At 45.9% G+C, this 16624-nt stretch overlaps 1 protein-coding gene across 2 annotated transcripts in view; it reads left to right on the forward strand.

Annotated features, from left to right (window-relative positions):
- Positions 1-2580: 2580 nt before the first annotated feature.
- LOC132836759 (leucine-rich repeat and fibronectin type-III domain-containing protein 2) overlaps positions 2581-16624 on the forward strand; it is a 29116-nt gene continuing 15072 nt past the window's right edge. For both annotated transcript variants that reach the window (XM_060856203.1, XM_060856211.1), the window contains exon 1: positions 2581-3953. In XM_060856203.1, coding sequence (XP_060712186.1) covers positions 2581-3953 — 1373 coding nt within the window. The remainder of the gene's footprint in view (positions 3954-16624) is intronic.

The raw sequence follows: 16624 nt of genomic DNA on the forward strand, positions 1-16624 counted from the left end.
GTATATCACAACAATGGTCAAGATTGCATGATAAAAGGGTTTTAATTGTTTGTCAAGTCAAATCTGATTACTCAAGGCATTGCCATGGAAAATATGAGAGGAATATTGTTTCCCATGGGTTTTTTTTCTCAAATTCAACAAAATGATCTGGACGAGGTCCTGTTATATGCAAAGGACAGATCCCTGTTCATAGATATCTGTGACTGCTAGTAACTGCACATGGGATACACCACATGGCCATCTGATAATCTTTTATTTACTATTGGCAGGATTCCATATTTGAATGGTGGGATATTTAGGAACATACGATTTAGAATTTGCCAGAGTCTCATTAGAGACAGCTGACTGACAGTGAGTTTAATCTGATAGTCACTGCACCTCAGGCAAATAGCAAGGTAGAGAAGGCAGGACCCCTATGGTAACTCCAGCCAGGAAGGTAATTAAACCTGCCTTGCAGGTATCTCCATGCATTTTGAATTGGCCAACTGAGTTAGATGACTCGATGTAGCTTGCAGGGAATTATCTGTAACCAGAGGTGATGGCAGAACATGTGAAGAATCTTCATTTTAACATAGAGGGCAATGCAACAGAGGGAGACAAGGGGGAAGGTGATAGTGTGCCCAAAGCTGAGAAAGATCGGGGCAAGAGGGAGACAATGACCCAATGGTATTGTCACTAGACTACAAATCCAACAATTAAACACAAGGGAGGAGCAAATTACTGCAGATGCTAGAATCTGTATTGAAAATGCTGGAGATCACAGAGGGTCAGGCAGCATCTGTGGACAGAGAGCAAGCTAATATTTTGACTCTGCCATCCACTATAAAGCCACTGACTCCAATAGCTACACACCCCAAAAGGATTCCCATCCATTCTCCCAGTTCCTTCAAAATTTTGTCTCTGTTTGGATGATGCCAGCTTCCAAAACAGCGCAGCTAACATGGCTTCCTTCTTCCATAACCATGGTTTCCTGCCCACTGTGGTTGACAGAGCCCTCCAGTCTTGTGTTTTGTATTTGTTGCAGCCAATGTGGCCTACTCTACGTCAGAGAAACCACATGCAGACTGGGTGGCTGCTTTGCAGCACACTTCCAGTCCATGCGTGAGCATGATCCCGACCTTCCCGGGGCCGGTCAGTTTAACACAGTGTCCTGTTCATATGGCCACATGTCTGTCCTCAGCGTGCTGCAGTGAATCACAGCACGAAGTGGAGAACAACATCTCATCTTCAGATCAGGCAACATACAACCTTCTGGGTTCAATATTGAGTTCAACACCTTCTTATGGTCAACGCATTCCTTCCCTTTCTTTTAGCTTTACTTGTTACATTCTCTGTCACCATGTCGTCTCTCCCCTCTCCCCCACCCCAGTGGGACTGTCTATCCTTTCCAGTCTGGCTGTTAGACACACCATTGTACTGCCCTTCTCACATTCCGATCACTTAATCTGAACTAGCAACATCCTTTCACCCCCAGCAACCCCACACCCCCTCCATCCCCACACCGCTCCCTTCCCCCACTAGAGCAGAAATGCTGTCCCCAGCACACTTCACTTCAGAGTCATTCAGACACAAAATGTCACCTTGCTCTCTCCATGGATGCTGTGATCTCCAGCATTTGTTGTTTTCAGTACAAACCCAGCAACACAGGTAATGTTCTGCAAACCCATGTTCAAATCCTACTAACTCTTAAAACAAAAAACAGTAAGAGTTGAATGATGACCATTGTCAGGGAAAACCTACACTGGCTCACTAATGTCCTTTAGAGAAGGAATCACTGCTCTGATCTCCACGTGACTCCAGACCCACAACAACGCTGTTGACTCGAAAATAAATTCTGCCCAGGCCAGTGATAGCCATATTCTGTGACTTCTGTTTTTTGACAAGAAATACAGTGATGATAATTTGTATTAAAAAAGCAAAAAGCAGTAAAGTTTATGTGGTGGGGAAAGAGGGATAGAGAGAAGTTGAATACTGAAAGTAAGTGGATGCTGCATTTTTCAATTCATTAAGTCATTTGGAAACAGACCCTTCGGACCAACTCACCATCCAGACAACCCATTCTGACCTAGTCCATTTTTGCCAGCGTTTGACCCATAAGCCCTTCCTATTCATATACCTAACCAAATGCCTTTTAAGTGTGGTAACTGTACCAGCCTCCACCACTTCCTCTGGCAGAAAGGAAAAAGTGACGACTTCAGACACTGGCGATCAGGGTCAAAAAGTGTGGCGCTGGAAAAGCACAGCTGGTCAGGCAGCATCCGAGGAGCAGGAGAGTCAATGTTTCAGACATAAGCCCTTCCTCTGGCAGCTCATTCCACACACACATGAAGAAGTTACCCATTAGATACTTTCAAATCTTTCCCCTCTCACCTTAAACCTATGCCCTCTGGTTCTGGACTCCGTCATCCTGGAATTTGGCTATTCACCCCACCCATGCCCTACATGATGTTATAAATCTCTGTAAGGTCACCCCTTGGCCTCTGACAGCTCCTGTTGTCAGGGTCACTACAGTAGCTCTGTGTTTTGCCCAGAATCCTCTCACTGTCTGCCTCTGTTTCAGGTACCTCTACATGATCTACAATGGAAAAGCTGCTCTGGAGCCTGCTGGTGATTGGAATGGCGATGGCAGTCTATGCTTGTCCCAAATACTGCGTGTGTCAAAACCTGTCAGAGTCGCTGGGCACTCTGTGTCCCTCCAAGGGCCTTCTGTTTGTCCCACCGAACATCGATCGGAGGACCGTTGAGCTCCGGCTGGGGGGCAACTTCATCTTTTCTGTGAGCCGGCTGGACTTTGCCAATATGAGTGGCCTTGTTGATCTGACTTTGTCCCGGAATACCATCGACTACATCCAGCCCTATTCATTTGTCGATCTGGAAAGCCTTCGATCCTTGCACCTGGACGCCAACAGGTTGACGGAGATTGGCGGCAACGTGTTCCGGGGCCTGTTGAACTTGCAGCACTTGAGCTTGAACAACAACCAGCTCCACCGGGTGGCAGAGGGGGCGCTCGACGATTTCCTGATGACACTGGAGGACTTGGACTTCTCCTACAACAACCTGGTGAGGCTGCCCTGGGAAGCGCTGAGCAAGATGACCAACCTGCACACCCTCAGCCTGGACCACAACCTGATCGACTACATCCCTGAGGGAACATTCACGGAGCTGCAGAAGCTGGCCCGGCTGGACCTCATCTCCAACAGGCTGCAGAAGCTCCACCCTGACCCCATCTTTGCCAGGTCTGAGATGCTGCTGATGTCCACCACCCCCTACTTCCCACCGCTGACCCTCACCCTGGGCGGGAACCCGCTCCATTGCAACTGCGAGCTGCTCTGGTTGCGGCGGCTGAGCCGGGAGGACGACATGGAGACCTGCGCCTCCCCGGCTCACCTTAAGGGGCGCTACTTCTGGTACATCTCGGAGGAGGAGTTTGTGTGCGAGCAGCCTCTCATCACCCAGCACAGCCTGAAGGTGCTGGTGCTGGAGGGGCAGACGGCCACACTGCGCTGCAAAGCCATCGGGGACCCCAGGCCGGTCATCCACTGGGTGGCGCCAGATGACCGGATCCTCGCCAACTCCTCCAGGACCGTCATCTATGAGAACGGCACCCTGGACATCCTGATCACCACCTCGCAGGACTACGGCACCTTCACCTGCATCGCGGCCAACGCGGCCGGGGAGGCCACTGCGTCGGTCGAGCTCTCCATCGTGCAGCTCCCTCACCTCAGCAACGGCACCGGGAGGAGCCTGCTGCCCGACTCCCGGCTCTCCGACATCACCGGCTCCACCAGGTCGCACCGGGGCGAGGGCAAGGCTGCGCCGGAGAAAAAGGTCACGGTGTCTCAGGTGACAGCCAGCACGGCACTGGTCAAGTGGTCAGTGGGCCACTCCGCACCCAAGGTCAAGATGTACCAACTTCAGTACAACAGCTCGTCCGATGAAGTGTTGGTCTACAGGTAAGCAAGTGGCAAACATTCAGACCATAACTGGTGTTCGGGCACCAAAATGGATGGTGGATCAGTGCAAGAAAGAGAAAAAAACTAATATAATTTAAATCAACTTAATTAATGTTAAATTTAATTTAGATCAATTTTATAATTAGTTTTAAAGTTAATTTCATCAATTTTATAAGTTAATTTTAAATTTGATTTCATCAATTCAGATTAATTTCATAAAACTAATTTCAATTTTGATTTAATTTCGATGAATTTAACAAATTCAAGTTCTGGAAAAGGGTCCCAGGACCCGAACCGTTAACTCTGTTTCTCTCTCCACAGATGCTGCCAAACCTGCTGAGTCTTTCCAGCATTCTCGGCTTTTGTTTTGGATTTCTAGCAGTTCTGTGGGGTTTTTTTCAAAGTAATAGATCGCACTGATTTGCTTATTAAAGTAGGTAGACCATAAGTGCTGGCATGGATCGTTCAGGTGTATATCTGTGTCTGTTAAACACTCGAAAACACGAACATCCCAAGCTACAGACCAAATGCTGGCTAATGACATTGAAACAGATGGGTGTTTGATGGCTGAAGGACCCCTTTCTGTAGAAGTTCTCTGCAGGGTGGCACAGTGGCTAGCACTGCTGCCTCACAGTGCCAAGGACCCAGGTTCAATTCCAGACTGGGGGGACTGTCGGTGTGGAGTTTGCATGTTCTCCCCATGTCTGTGTGGTTTTCTTCTGAGTGCTCCGATTTCCTCTCACAGTCTAAAGATGTGCAGGTTAGATGGATTGACCATGCTAAATTTTCCATTTTGTTCAGGGATATGTAGTCTCGGTGGATTAATCAGGGGAAATATAGAGTAATATGGTAGGGGAATGGGTCTGAGTGGGATACTCAATGGCCTTTCTCTGCACTGTCGGGGTTCTATGATTCTAAATCAATACCAATAACAACAGTTCATTTGCTTAGAGCCTCTAGCATTCACAAAACATTGCAGAAGATTTACAGAGCAAAATACACGGCCTATCCTCTTAAGGAGCTATTACGTCAAATGACCTCAACAGTTTGGTGTTATAAAAGAGGAAAGTGAGTTAGAGTGGAATGGAGTGGGAGGTACAGAGCTTGTCACCTTGGCAACTGAAGGCCCAACTGCTGAAGGTGAAGCAATTAAAACTGGAGTGCTTAGGAAGTCGGAATTAGAGAATGCACAGGGCTGTGAGGATGGAGGAGATTACAGAGACAGGAAAAGTTTGAGGCTGTGGAGGGATTTGAGAACTAGGAGGAGAATTTTAAAATCACGACGTTTTTTAAGCAGGAATCAGAGTGCATCAGGAAGCATAGGGCTGGTGGAGGAATGGGACTTGGTGTGACTTATGACAAGGACAGCAGAGTTTTTAATGACCTCCAAACTGAAGAATTTTTTGTGCTAAGCCAATGCCTCTTTGACTGCTGGTAAACTGATAAACAAAAAGACTCCACTGTCTATATTTGAAAGGTTTGACACAGGGACATGAATTTACCTTGATATTTCTTGACTTTCCCCAAGTTCTGGCTAATTGTTCCAAGAAATTGCTGCACATTGAAGTATAGTGCGTGTATGTTTTGACTTATTCAGATTCTGTTATCTCTGTTCACTGGATGTACAGACTCAGTGTATTATACTTCAAGGTCAGGAGGCATGACTCTTGGTTGGGGTTAATTTATATAGAAAACCTTCCATCGTGCAAACCTTTTCCCAGCCCAAGTGCTTCGTTCATGTTTTAAAATGAGCCAATTTAACCTGGCATTGTTGTTTTCAAGAAAGAGTGATTTTATTAGCTAGTAATAATGAGAAAAGATAATGAAATGAGACCTACACACACACAGATTAGAAATTAGGGGTGATTCCAAAACGAACAAGTAATAAAAGTATGTAGGAATCAGTCTTTGGCCTATTCTTGGCGAATAGCTCATGAAACCTTAAGGATGTTAGGGTGACTAAGGCAAGGGCTTAAAAATGTGTTGCTGGAAAAGTGCAGCAGGTCACGCAGCATCAAAGGAACAGGAGAATCGACATTTCAGGCATAAGCCCTCCTTCAGGACTAAGGCAAGGGTTGACTTCAGCAGTTGACTAGTTAACTGGAGAGTACAGAGTCTGTAGCTTGATATAAACACAGAAAACAGGAGCTGGAGGAGGTAATTCAATCCATTGAGCCTGCTCTGCCATTCCATAAAATCATCGCTGATCATCAGCCAGCGCAATACCCTGTTCCGGCTTTCTCCCTCAGATCTCTTTAGACCGAAGAACTATATTTCACTCCTCATTGTAAATGTTGAGTGCTTTGGCTCCAATGTTTCTGCAGAAGAGAATTCCACAGGCTCTGGGTGATGAAATGTGTCCAAATTTCACTCTTTAATGGCCTACCCCATTTCCTTACACTGTGATCCCTGGTTGGAGATTCCCCAGTCATCCTGTATACACCCTAGGCGACAGTGAGGACTGCAGATGCTGGAGATCAGAGTCTGGTTTAGAGTGGTGCTGGAAAAGCACAGCAGGTCAGGCAGCATCTGAGGAGCAGGAGAGTAGGCGTATCGGGCAAAAGCCTGATGAAGGGCTTTTCCCGAAACGTCAATTTTCCTGCTCCTCGGATGCTGCCTGACCTGCTGTGTTTTTCCAGCACCACTCTAATCTAATCTAGACTCTGCATTTACCCTGTCTAGCCCTGTTATTTTATTGATTCCTAAATGAAATGATTTCTAAACTCCCGTGAATACAGTCCTAACCAATCTGGCCTCTCTTCATACGTCGATTCTGCAATCTCAGGAAAAGAATTTAGCTGAAAAGTGTTTGTCTGATTTCTTTCAACAGTGATGTTGTGATTTGGCATCTTTTCAACAATCAGAGAGATACTTTAATTCTTTTTACGCAAACGTACAAGGGTGTCAAGTGGGAGTAAGTACAGTGTATCTCCAAACACATGGCAGCATACCAGTATGACTTCACATTCCAGCACACTAGCACCCCTCAGACCACAGGTTGCATTTGGTTGAAAACTCTCTTTGTTATGTATTTCTGGAAGGGTAAAACAGGAACATGTCTTTGGCTCGGACAATCTTTCTTTCAACTATCAACATGTTGACATTGGGGAACAACCCCCTGGAGATCATAGAGATGTACAGCACGGAAACAGACCCTTCAGTTCAACTTGCCCATGCCAACCAGATATCCTAAACTAACCTAGTCCTATAGGCCAGTACTTGGTCCATATCTCTTTAAACCCTTCCTATTCATATACCAATCCAGATACCTTTTAAGTGTTGTAATTGTACCAGCCTCGACCACTTTCTCTGGCAGCTCATTACATACACGTCACCCTCTGCATGAAAAAGTTGCCCCTTAGGTCTCTTTTAAATCTTTTTCCTCTCACCCTAAACCTATGCCCTCTAGTTCTGGCCATCCCCAACCCAGGGAAAAGACTTTGTCTATTTACCCTACCTCATGATTTTATAAATCTTTATAAGGTCACCCCTCAGCCTCCGACATTCCAGGGAAAACTGCCCCAGTCTATTCAGAATCTCCTGAAAGTTCAAACCCTCTGACCCTGGCACAGTTTTTTGAATGGCATCTCTCAATTTGAAGTGTTGCTATTGGAAGTTCCCCTGTGGTACACTTCAGATATGACATTCCATAGTACCATAAAAGTAGGAACAAGAATAGGCTATTCAACCCCTTGGGTATGCCTGCCCATTCAATAGGCTCATGGCTAAACTGTCATTCCTCACATCCACTTCTTTGTGTTCTCCTCAAAACCTTTGATTCCCCGACTGATCAAGAATCTATCTGTCCCAGCCTTCAATGTACACAAGGAGTCTATCCCTCCGGCTCTCTGTGGCAAGGGATTCCAAAGACTCGCAATCCTTTTAGAGGTAAAATTCCTCCTCACCTCAGCCTTAAATGGTATTTATTCTGAGATTGTGTCCTCAGGTCCTAGACTATTCCATGAGGGCAAACATCCTCTCAGCATTTAGCCTGTCAAGCCCCTTAAGAATCTTATATGTTTCATTGAGATCACCTCTCATTCTTCACAACTCCAGTGAGTACAGTCCCAACCTTTGCTCATGTCAATCCGTCCATAGATGAAATCATCCTAGTGAACCTTCTGTCAACTGCATGCAATGAAATGATATATTTTCTTAAATAATGGGATCGAACACTTCACAATATTCTGGGTGTGGTCTCACCAGCACCTTGTGGAGTTGCTGTAAGACTTCTCTACTCTTATTCTCCAACCCCCCTGAAATAAAGGCCAACATTCCTTTAGCCTTCTTGATTACCTGCTGCAATAGTTTCCCGTGTTTTGTGGACAAGTGCCAGCAAGTCTTTTGTGTTAATCTTACTGCAGCTTTTCTCCATTTAAATAATACTCTGTTCTTTTGCTCTCCATTCTGAAATGAATGACTTCACATTTATCCATGTTATCCTCCATTTGCCAACTTAGCAACCATTTCCTTAACTTATCAACACCTGTCTGCAAACTGTTTCTGTCCCTCTTGTAATCTGCCTTTCCACCTATTTTTGTGTAACCTAACTTAAGGGGCATTTAAGGAATGGGGTCAGAGGTTTGGAGCGGATGTCAAGAATTGTTTTTTCCCCCAGAGTGTGGTGGGAATCTGATAGAGACAGAAACCCTCATAATATTGAAGATGTACATTTGTGAAGCTAATGCATCCCAGGCTATGGGCCAAGTTCTGGAAAATGGGATTAGATTAGTTCGGTAGTTGTTTTTGACTGCCGCAGACTCGATGGGCCAAATAGCATTTTGTCTGTGACATAGACCCAGATGACTCTATTTTGGAGAGAAACATGGGACAGTAGGAACAGAATAATGATTTCAGTGCAGAAAAAATTGTTTAGAGACCTGACTGTGTTAGGAGAAAGTGAGGACTGCGGATGCTGGAGGTCAAAGCTGAAAATGTGTTGCTGGAAAAGCACAGCAAGTCAGGCAGCATCCAAGGAGCAGGAGAGTCGACGTTTCGGGCATGATTCCTGAAGAAGGGCTCATGCCCGAAACGTCGATTCTCCTGCTCCTTGGATGCTGCCTGACTGGCTGCTCCTGACTGTGTTAGCAGATTCCAACGTGGACCAATTTCAATCATTACAGTGCAGCAGCTGCAAACACATTAAAATGTATGTTGATGTATATATAGTATGCTAAAGTACAACTCTGACGCCAACACCCTGAATCTGTGTAGCGTTCTGGTGTAACCACTCCTGATGACTGAATTCATTTGTAACACTCAAGGACTAACAGAAACTGTTAAGTCCTGACAGAATGTCAGAGGACTGAATTATAAGATCAATTACATAATATTGTGTAAAGGGCAGTGTTAAGAGCACTCTACCTGACTGCATATAGTGTTCACAACAAGCTGGATGACTTAGAATCATAGAATCCCCACAGCATGGAAGCAAGCCATTAGGCCCATTGAGGCCACACCATCCGTCCAAAGAGCATGCCTCCCTGATCCAGCCCACACCCTATCCCTGTAACCCTGCATTTCCCATGTCTGACCCACTGAGCCTGCACATCTCTGGACACTATGGAGCAATTTAGTGTGGCCGATTCACCTCACCTGCACATGTTTGGAATGCGAAAGAAAACAGGAGCACCCAGAGGAAAGCCACGCAGACACGGAGAGAATGTGCAAACTCTATACACAGGGGATAGTCAAACCCAGGCTGCTGGCACTGTGAGGCAGCAGTGCTAACCACTGCTGGAACAAACAACAGTCTGAAGGTTTTCCTAGGCCAGGTTGATGTTGATGGATGTGAATAGGAAATGACTGCTAGTCTACTCAGACCACTTGGCATCATGGTAGCCCACAAACTCACCAAGTCCCTACAACAGCAGCTAGCAAACTTGAAAGACCCTATACAGACAACAAGCAAACTAATGTCATCTACAAAATAACTCACAAGGGCTGTAACAAACACTAAATTGGACAAACAGGATATATGAACATCAACTAGCCACAAAATGACATGACCTACTCTCACTAGTATCCTTGCATAAGGATGAGAAAGAACATCACTTTGACTGGGACAACACATCCATCCTAGCACAAGCCAAACAGAGACACGCACAAGAATTCCTAGAAGCATGGCATTCCAACTGGAACTCTATCAACAAGCACATTGACTTGGATCCCATTCACCACCCGCTGAGAAAAATAACAGGAAATGACATCACAATAGGGAATTATATCACCACAGGAAATGACATCACCAATCCAAGGAAACTCGAACATATAAGTAGAAAGTGGTCTACACCACCAGTGCTTCATTCGGAGGCTCACTGAAGATGTTACCTAATATGGAGATGAAGCATCTGAAAACGAACCTTCCAGTTCAGCGAGCAAACCTACATCCAGGACCTCAACCTGAGCTACAAATCATCTCAAAACTCATTAATGGAGCATGTAGTAAGAGAAATACAGGACTCATTGGCAATTTAAATCTACATGTAGACTGGATAAACATAATCAATGCCTTGGAAGATAAACTCCCAGAATATATTTGAGATGCTTTGCTAGAACAGTATGTTGAGGAACAACCTCAGGAACAAACTATTTTAGATCTCCGAACTATGCAGTGAGAAAGGGATAATTAATAATCCTGTTGTTAAAGAACCTTTACGGAAGTGTGACTGTAACATGTTAGAATTTTCCATTTGAAAACAGCACAGTTCAAAACATCTTAAATCTAACCAAAGGAAAGTCTTTGGTTTCAGAGCCAAGATGATTGTGGTTCATTGGGCAAATACATTAAAGAGTGTGATAGTAGGAAATGTGTATAAAGGACCTTAATTTAAGGTGTTGTTGAGATGTGAACATCACTAGCTAGTCTAGCATTGATTGCCCTTTAACTAATAACCCTGGAGAAGGCAGTGGTAAGATTAGGTTCCCTACAGCGTGGAAACAGGCACATCAGCCCAACAAGTCCACACCGACCCTCCAAGGAGTAACCCATCTCCCTCTGACAAATGTACCTAACACAATGGGTAATTTAGCATGGTCAATTCACTTGACCTGCACATCTTTGGATTGCGGGAGGAAATGGAGCAAACCCACGCAGACAGGGGGAGAATGTGCAAACTCCACACAAACAGTCACCAGAGGCTGGAATTGAATCTGGGTCCTGGAGCTGTGAGGCAGCAGTGCTAACCACCACTGTGAGGAACGTGGTAAGCTACCTTCTTAGCCCATTGCAGTCCTTGGAAAGGGGTTAAGGAAAGAGACCTTATGAAGAGACATTACAGCAGAAATTGCCTTTGAGTGGTAGTGGACAATGCTGTCCAACGTGTATCTTTTCCAGATTTGTTGTCAGTAGACATCAATTACAATGGAAATTTGGAGATGTTATATTATGGATTATTTAACCCATTCCCCGCAAAAAAGTGGAATGGGAAGGATTAATCCTATGATCCGTTTTTTTCTATGATCACAACATCAAATGGACATTGGTGTTAACTAGTTCAAGGAAAATCCAAGATTGATGTGAGGCAGTACATTACTTGAAGATTACAGGGTTACCTACTGAAGGCAAAAATCCCAGGATCACTCAGAGATAGTCATTGCAATTGCAATGGGAGGACTGTTAAGCTGGGGCAGGCTGCAGAGACAGGGAAAAAGCAGGCTGTAGAAGGAAGAAATGAAGCATTTTCGTGGCCTGCCTTGGGGACAGGAGGAAACATGCAAGTGTTGAGTAGTTTTCAGGAGCTCTTACACTGTTGGAGTAGGATCAGCTGCAGATGTGCCTGCTTACTTGTTAGGTCACTGAAAGCAGCCAATAAACAGAGCTGATCTGGGTCTCTGAAGAAACTGAGGCAGCAGCTCCTTGTCAGGTACAATTCATGCTCTAACTCTCCTAACTTTAAGAGGGCGAGCCCCCCTATTGTGTGTCCCATCCTTCATCCCTGACCAGCCCCTCCCCCTACCCTCAGAGCTCACGAAGCAACGCTCCAGGAAGTGCAATCACCTCCACAGCTAAACCTTGGGCTTCTCAGTGCATTGGATCATTTCAGGGTGGGACACGCATCTGTTTTTCACAACACCCCCCCCCCCCCCCCCCCACCCCCCACCTCCCCTGCCCCGTCCTCCTACTAGTGCTCCACCTTTCTCCAAGATTGGAGCATCATTTTGAAAAGATTCCAAGCCTTTTGCTGCAGACCAGAAGCTTGCTTTCTGAATTTCCCGTGCGGACCCCTCCCATTTATCTCTCCACCCTGGAGGCTGCCAGTCTCATTCCTGATGAAGGGCTCCTGCCCGAAACATTGATTTTCCTGCTCCTCAGTTACTGCCTGACCAGCTATGCTTTTCCAGCACCACTCTAATCTTGACTCTGATCTCCAGCATCGGCAGTCCTCACTTTCGCCTAGTTGATTTTAACCTGACTGTGAATCCTCTTGCAAGGATGCCTGCCTTGAAGAAGTTCTCCTCCTCTCTCTACAAAGACCTAAGTGAGTCTGTCTCTCACTGCAACCCCCAGGTGATCTCCTCTGCCCTGCTACCTTCTCCCCAGCCCCACCCCCCTCCCATTTATCCCTCCACTTCAGAGGCTCCCAGCCTCATTCCTGATGAAGGGCTTTTGCCCAAAACGTCAATTTTCCTGCTCCTCAGATGCTGCCTGACCTGCTGTGCTTTTCCAGCACCACTCTAATCTTGACTCTGATCTCCAGCATCTGCAATCCTCTCTTTCACCTTGTAACATCCATTGCCCAACTGGCCCTGTAAATCTTCTCATTGCTGGCTGCTGATCTCCCAACCTGGCAGATGCTTCCTTGCGCCTCCTTTCCTGGTGCCTGTTGTATCGGTGACCCCCGACCTGTTTTATATGTCTGCCACTCTGAGCAAACGCCGCAGTGCCAAGTTTCCTGTCTGGATGCCCAGCTGGATTATATGTGGATGATTCCCAGGGATTGGAGAGGTGGGGGGGTGTGAATCAGAGGCGATTGATGTATTCACTGAAAATGAGAGGCTCACTTACGTGATGAACTTTCCATCTTTGAGCTGGCCACCTGTCCAGTTTGTAAAATGAAAGCTGCACCCGCACAGTGTAGCCGACAAACCCCAGTCAAATGCATTGACTTCCTTGAGGACATAGTCGAAGTGTATGGTGCTGGAAAAGCACAGCAGATCAGGCAGCATCTGAGGAGCAGGAGAGTTGATGTTTTGGGCATAAATACTTCATCAGGAACGTCCTTGAGGACATTAGCAGCCCATTGTACTGTGATGTTGGAATGCCATAATGTTTCGAGTATAAGCTCTTTATCAGGAGTGGGTGAAGCTGGCTAGGCAAGCATCCATAGCCTTTCCCTAATTATAAGTCACTAATGCCCTTCCGGGATCTACATCTGTCATTCTGACCTAGTCTGGCCTTCATGTGACTCCAGACCCATAGCAACATGGTTGACTCTTAACAGCCCTCTGGGAAAAGAGGGACAGGCAACAGATACTAGCCTAGCCAGCTTCACCCATTCCTGATGAAGGGCTTATGCCCGAAACGTCAATTTTCCTGCTCCTCGGATGCTCCCTAACCTGCTGTGCTTGTCTCATTTCTGATATTTGCTTAGGGAGAGGTGGTGCTGGAATCGTAATGTCACTGAGACAACTTTCTGGGGACTGGGTTCAAGCCTCATTCATGACAGCCGGTGAAATCTGAATTCAGTAAGCTCTGGGGAATTGGCACGGTGGCTCAGTGGCTGGCACTGCTACCTCACAGCACTCGGGACCTGTATTCAATTCTAACCTCCGGCAACTGTCCATGTGGAGTTTGCAGGTTCTCCCTGTGTCTGTGCTCCAGTTTCTCCCACAGTCCAAAGATGTGCAGGTTACATGGATTGTCCATGCTTAATGGAGACTCTGGGCAGATGGTCTTCAGTGCAGACTTGATGGGCTGAATGGCTTCTATCTGCACTGTGGAAACTCCACAGAACATAGATCTGGTCTCCTGGTGACCTTGTAGCCATTTTCAGAGAAATCCATCTAATTCTCGGTAACTAATGCCCTTTATGAATCTAAGTCTGCCATCTTTACCTAGTATGGCGTCCATTTAACCCCAGATCCGTAGCAACGTGGTTGATTCTTAACAGCCCTCTGGGAAATTAGGGACAGGCAACAGATACTAGCCGAGCCAGCACTGCACACAAATGAAACAAAACAGTTTTGCTTCCTTTTCACCTCACTGATTTTGTTGGAGGGAGGGGAGTAGGATTGAGGAGGAAGAGGTGCAGTCTTGCCTTCTGCCCCTCCCTTTAATTTGTTGACTTTGATCATCTGATTTGATTACTTATGTCAGCTCCTGGTAATGGTTTCCGACTGTTTGCTGAAGACAGCCCACCAGAAAGATTGACTTGGATTGCTCAGTTTCAGACCCTTTAGCATCCCGTGTGCAACATTTCAGAGAATACTGTTGCAGCATTGACATCCTATTAACTGTTGTGAACTGTCAGATCCCAAGGTGTCAGAGTAGGTTTGGTTTGAGCATGTCCCACTGGATATGTGTCACTGGTCGTCAGCTTTAGTTCAGTGATATCTGTCTCACCTCTCAATCGAAGGCTGTAGCTCAAGAGACTTGACTGCAGAATCTAGGCTAATGCTTCAGTGTGCTACCAACAATGTGCTGCCTATCTCCCTGCCCATCATCTACAAGACACAAGTCAGGAGTGTGATGGAATACTCCCCACTTGCCTGGATGGATGCAGCTCCAACAATACTCAAGCAGCTTGACACCATCCAGGACAAAGCAGCTCACTTGATTGGCACCACATTCACATTCACTTCCGCCACATAAAGCAAAATACTATAGATCCTAGAAATCTGAAACTACTGCAGAGCGTGCTGGAGAAACTCAACAGGTCTGGCAGCATCTAAACCTCTGAAGATGATAGAACTCCACACAGACAGTCACCCGAGGGTAGAATCAAACCTGGGTTCCTGGCACGGTGGCTCAGTGGTTGGCATTGCAGCCTCACGGTGCCAGAAACCCAGGTTTGATTCTACCCTCGGGTGACCGTGTGGAGTTTGCACAGCCTCTCCCTGTCTCCTTCAGGTGCTCCGGTTTTGTCCCACTATCCAAAGATGTGCAGGTTAGGTGGGTTGGCCATGGCAAATGCAGAGTTACAGGGATGGGGTTGGGTCTGAGTTGGATGCACTTCAGAAGGTGGGTGTGGATTCAATGGACCGAATAGCCTGCTTCTACACTGTAAGCAAATCTATAATTCTATGAATCATACTGGACTCAGAACGTTTGCTAGGTTTCTCGTTCCATAACATGTCAGAACAGTATTAGGCCAATCGGTCCATCGAGTCTGCTCTGCCATTTGATCATGGCTGATACATTTCTCAGCTCCATTTTCCTGCCTTCCCCTTGATCCCGTTATCAATCAAGAACCTGTTTATCTCTGTCTTAAATACACTCAATTACTTGGCCTCCATAGCCTTCTGCAACAATGATTTCCATAGATTCACCACACTCTGGCTGAAGAAATTCCTTCTCATCTCAGTTCGAAAGGGTCACCCCTTCACTCTGATGCTGTGCCTTCTGATCCCTCTCTCTCCTATTATTGGAAACATCTTCTCCATGTCCACTCCATCTAAGCCTCTCAGTATTTTGTAGGTTTTAATCAGATCCCAACCCCTATATCCTTCTAAACTCCATCAATTGCAGTCCCTGAGTCCTCACCCACTTCTCATATACCAAGCCTTTCATCACTGGGAACATTCCTGCAAACCTCCTCTGGACCCCCTCCAACACCAATACATCTTTGCTTAGATACAGGGCCCAAAACTACCCACAATATTCCAAATGCAGTCTGACCAGAACCTTGTACAGCCTCAGCAATACATTTCTGCTTGTGTTCTAGCCCTCTTGAAATGAATCCTGACATTGTATTTGCCTTCCTAACTGCCAACTTAACCTGAAGAGAATTCTGAAGTAGAGCCCATAAGTCCCTTTGTGCATCAGATTTCTAAAGCCTTTCCCAATTTGGTAAATAGTCCACACCCATATTCTTACTACCAAAGTGCATGACCCCATACTTTCCCATATCATATTTCATCTGTCACTCATTACCCACTCTCCTTGTCCATCCAAGTCCTCCTGCAGCCTCTCTGCTTCCTCACTACGACCTATCCCTGCACGTACCTTTGTGTTGTCTGCAAACTCAACAACGTTGCCCTCAGTTCCTTCATTCAGACCATTAATGTGTAACATGGATAGACGTGGTTTCAGCAATGACCATTGGAAATCCACTAGGTCACGATCTGCCATCTTGAAAATGTCTCTGTTATCACTGCTCTCAGCCATTTGCCAATCAATCAATCTTCTATCCATGCCAGTGCCTCACCACTAAGACCAAGGAGTTTTATATTTTTAACAGCTTTTTGAGCAGCAGTTTGTCAAAAACCTTCTGGAAATCCAAATACATCATGTCCATTAGCTCTCCTTAGACTAACATACTCTTTGCGTCCTCAAGTATTTCTAACAGATCTGTCAGGCATACCCTCTCTTTGGTGAAGCTGTGCTGACTCAGCTCTATTTCACCATGCACTTTCAAGTACTCTGCAATCTCATCCTTAACAATGGACTCCAAAATCTTGCCAATGACCAAGGTTAGGCAAACCAGCCTGACGTTTTCAATCTTCTGCCT

Source organism: Hemiscyllium ocellatum, chromosome 3, assembly GCF_020745735.1.
Source record: "Hemiscyllium ocellatum isolate sHemOce1 chromosome 3, sHemOce1.pat.X.cur, whole genome shotgun sequence".
Taxonomy (NCBI): domain Eukaryota; kingdom Metazoa; phylum Chordata; class Chondrichthyes; order Orectolobiformes; family Hemiscylliidae; genus Hemiscyllium; species Hemiscyllium ocellatum.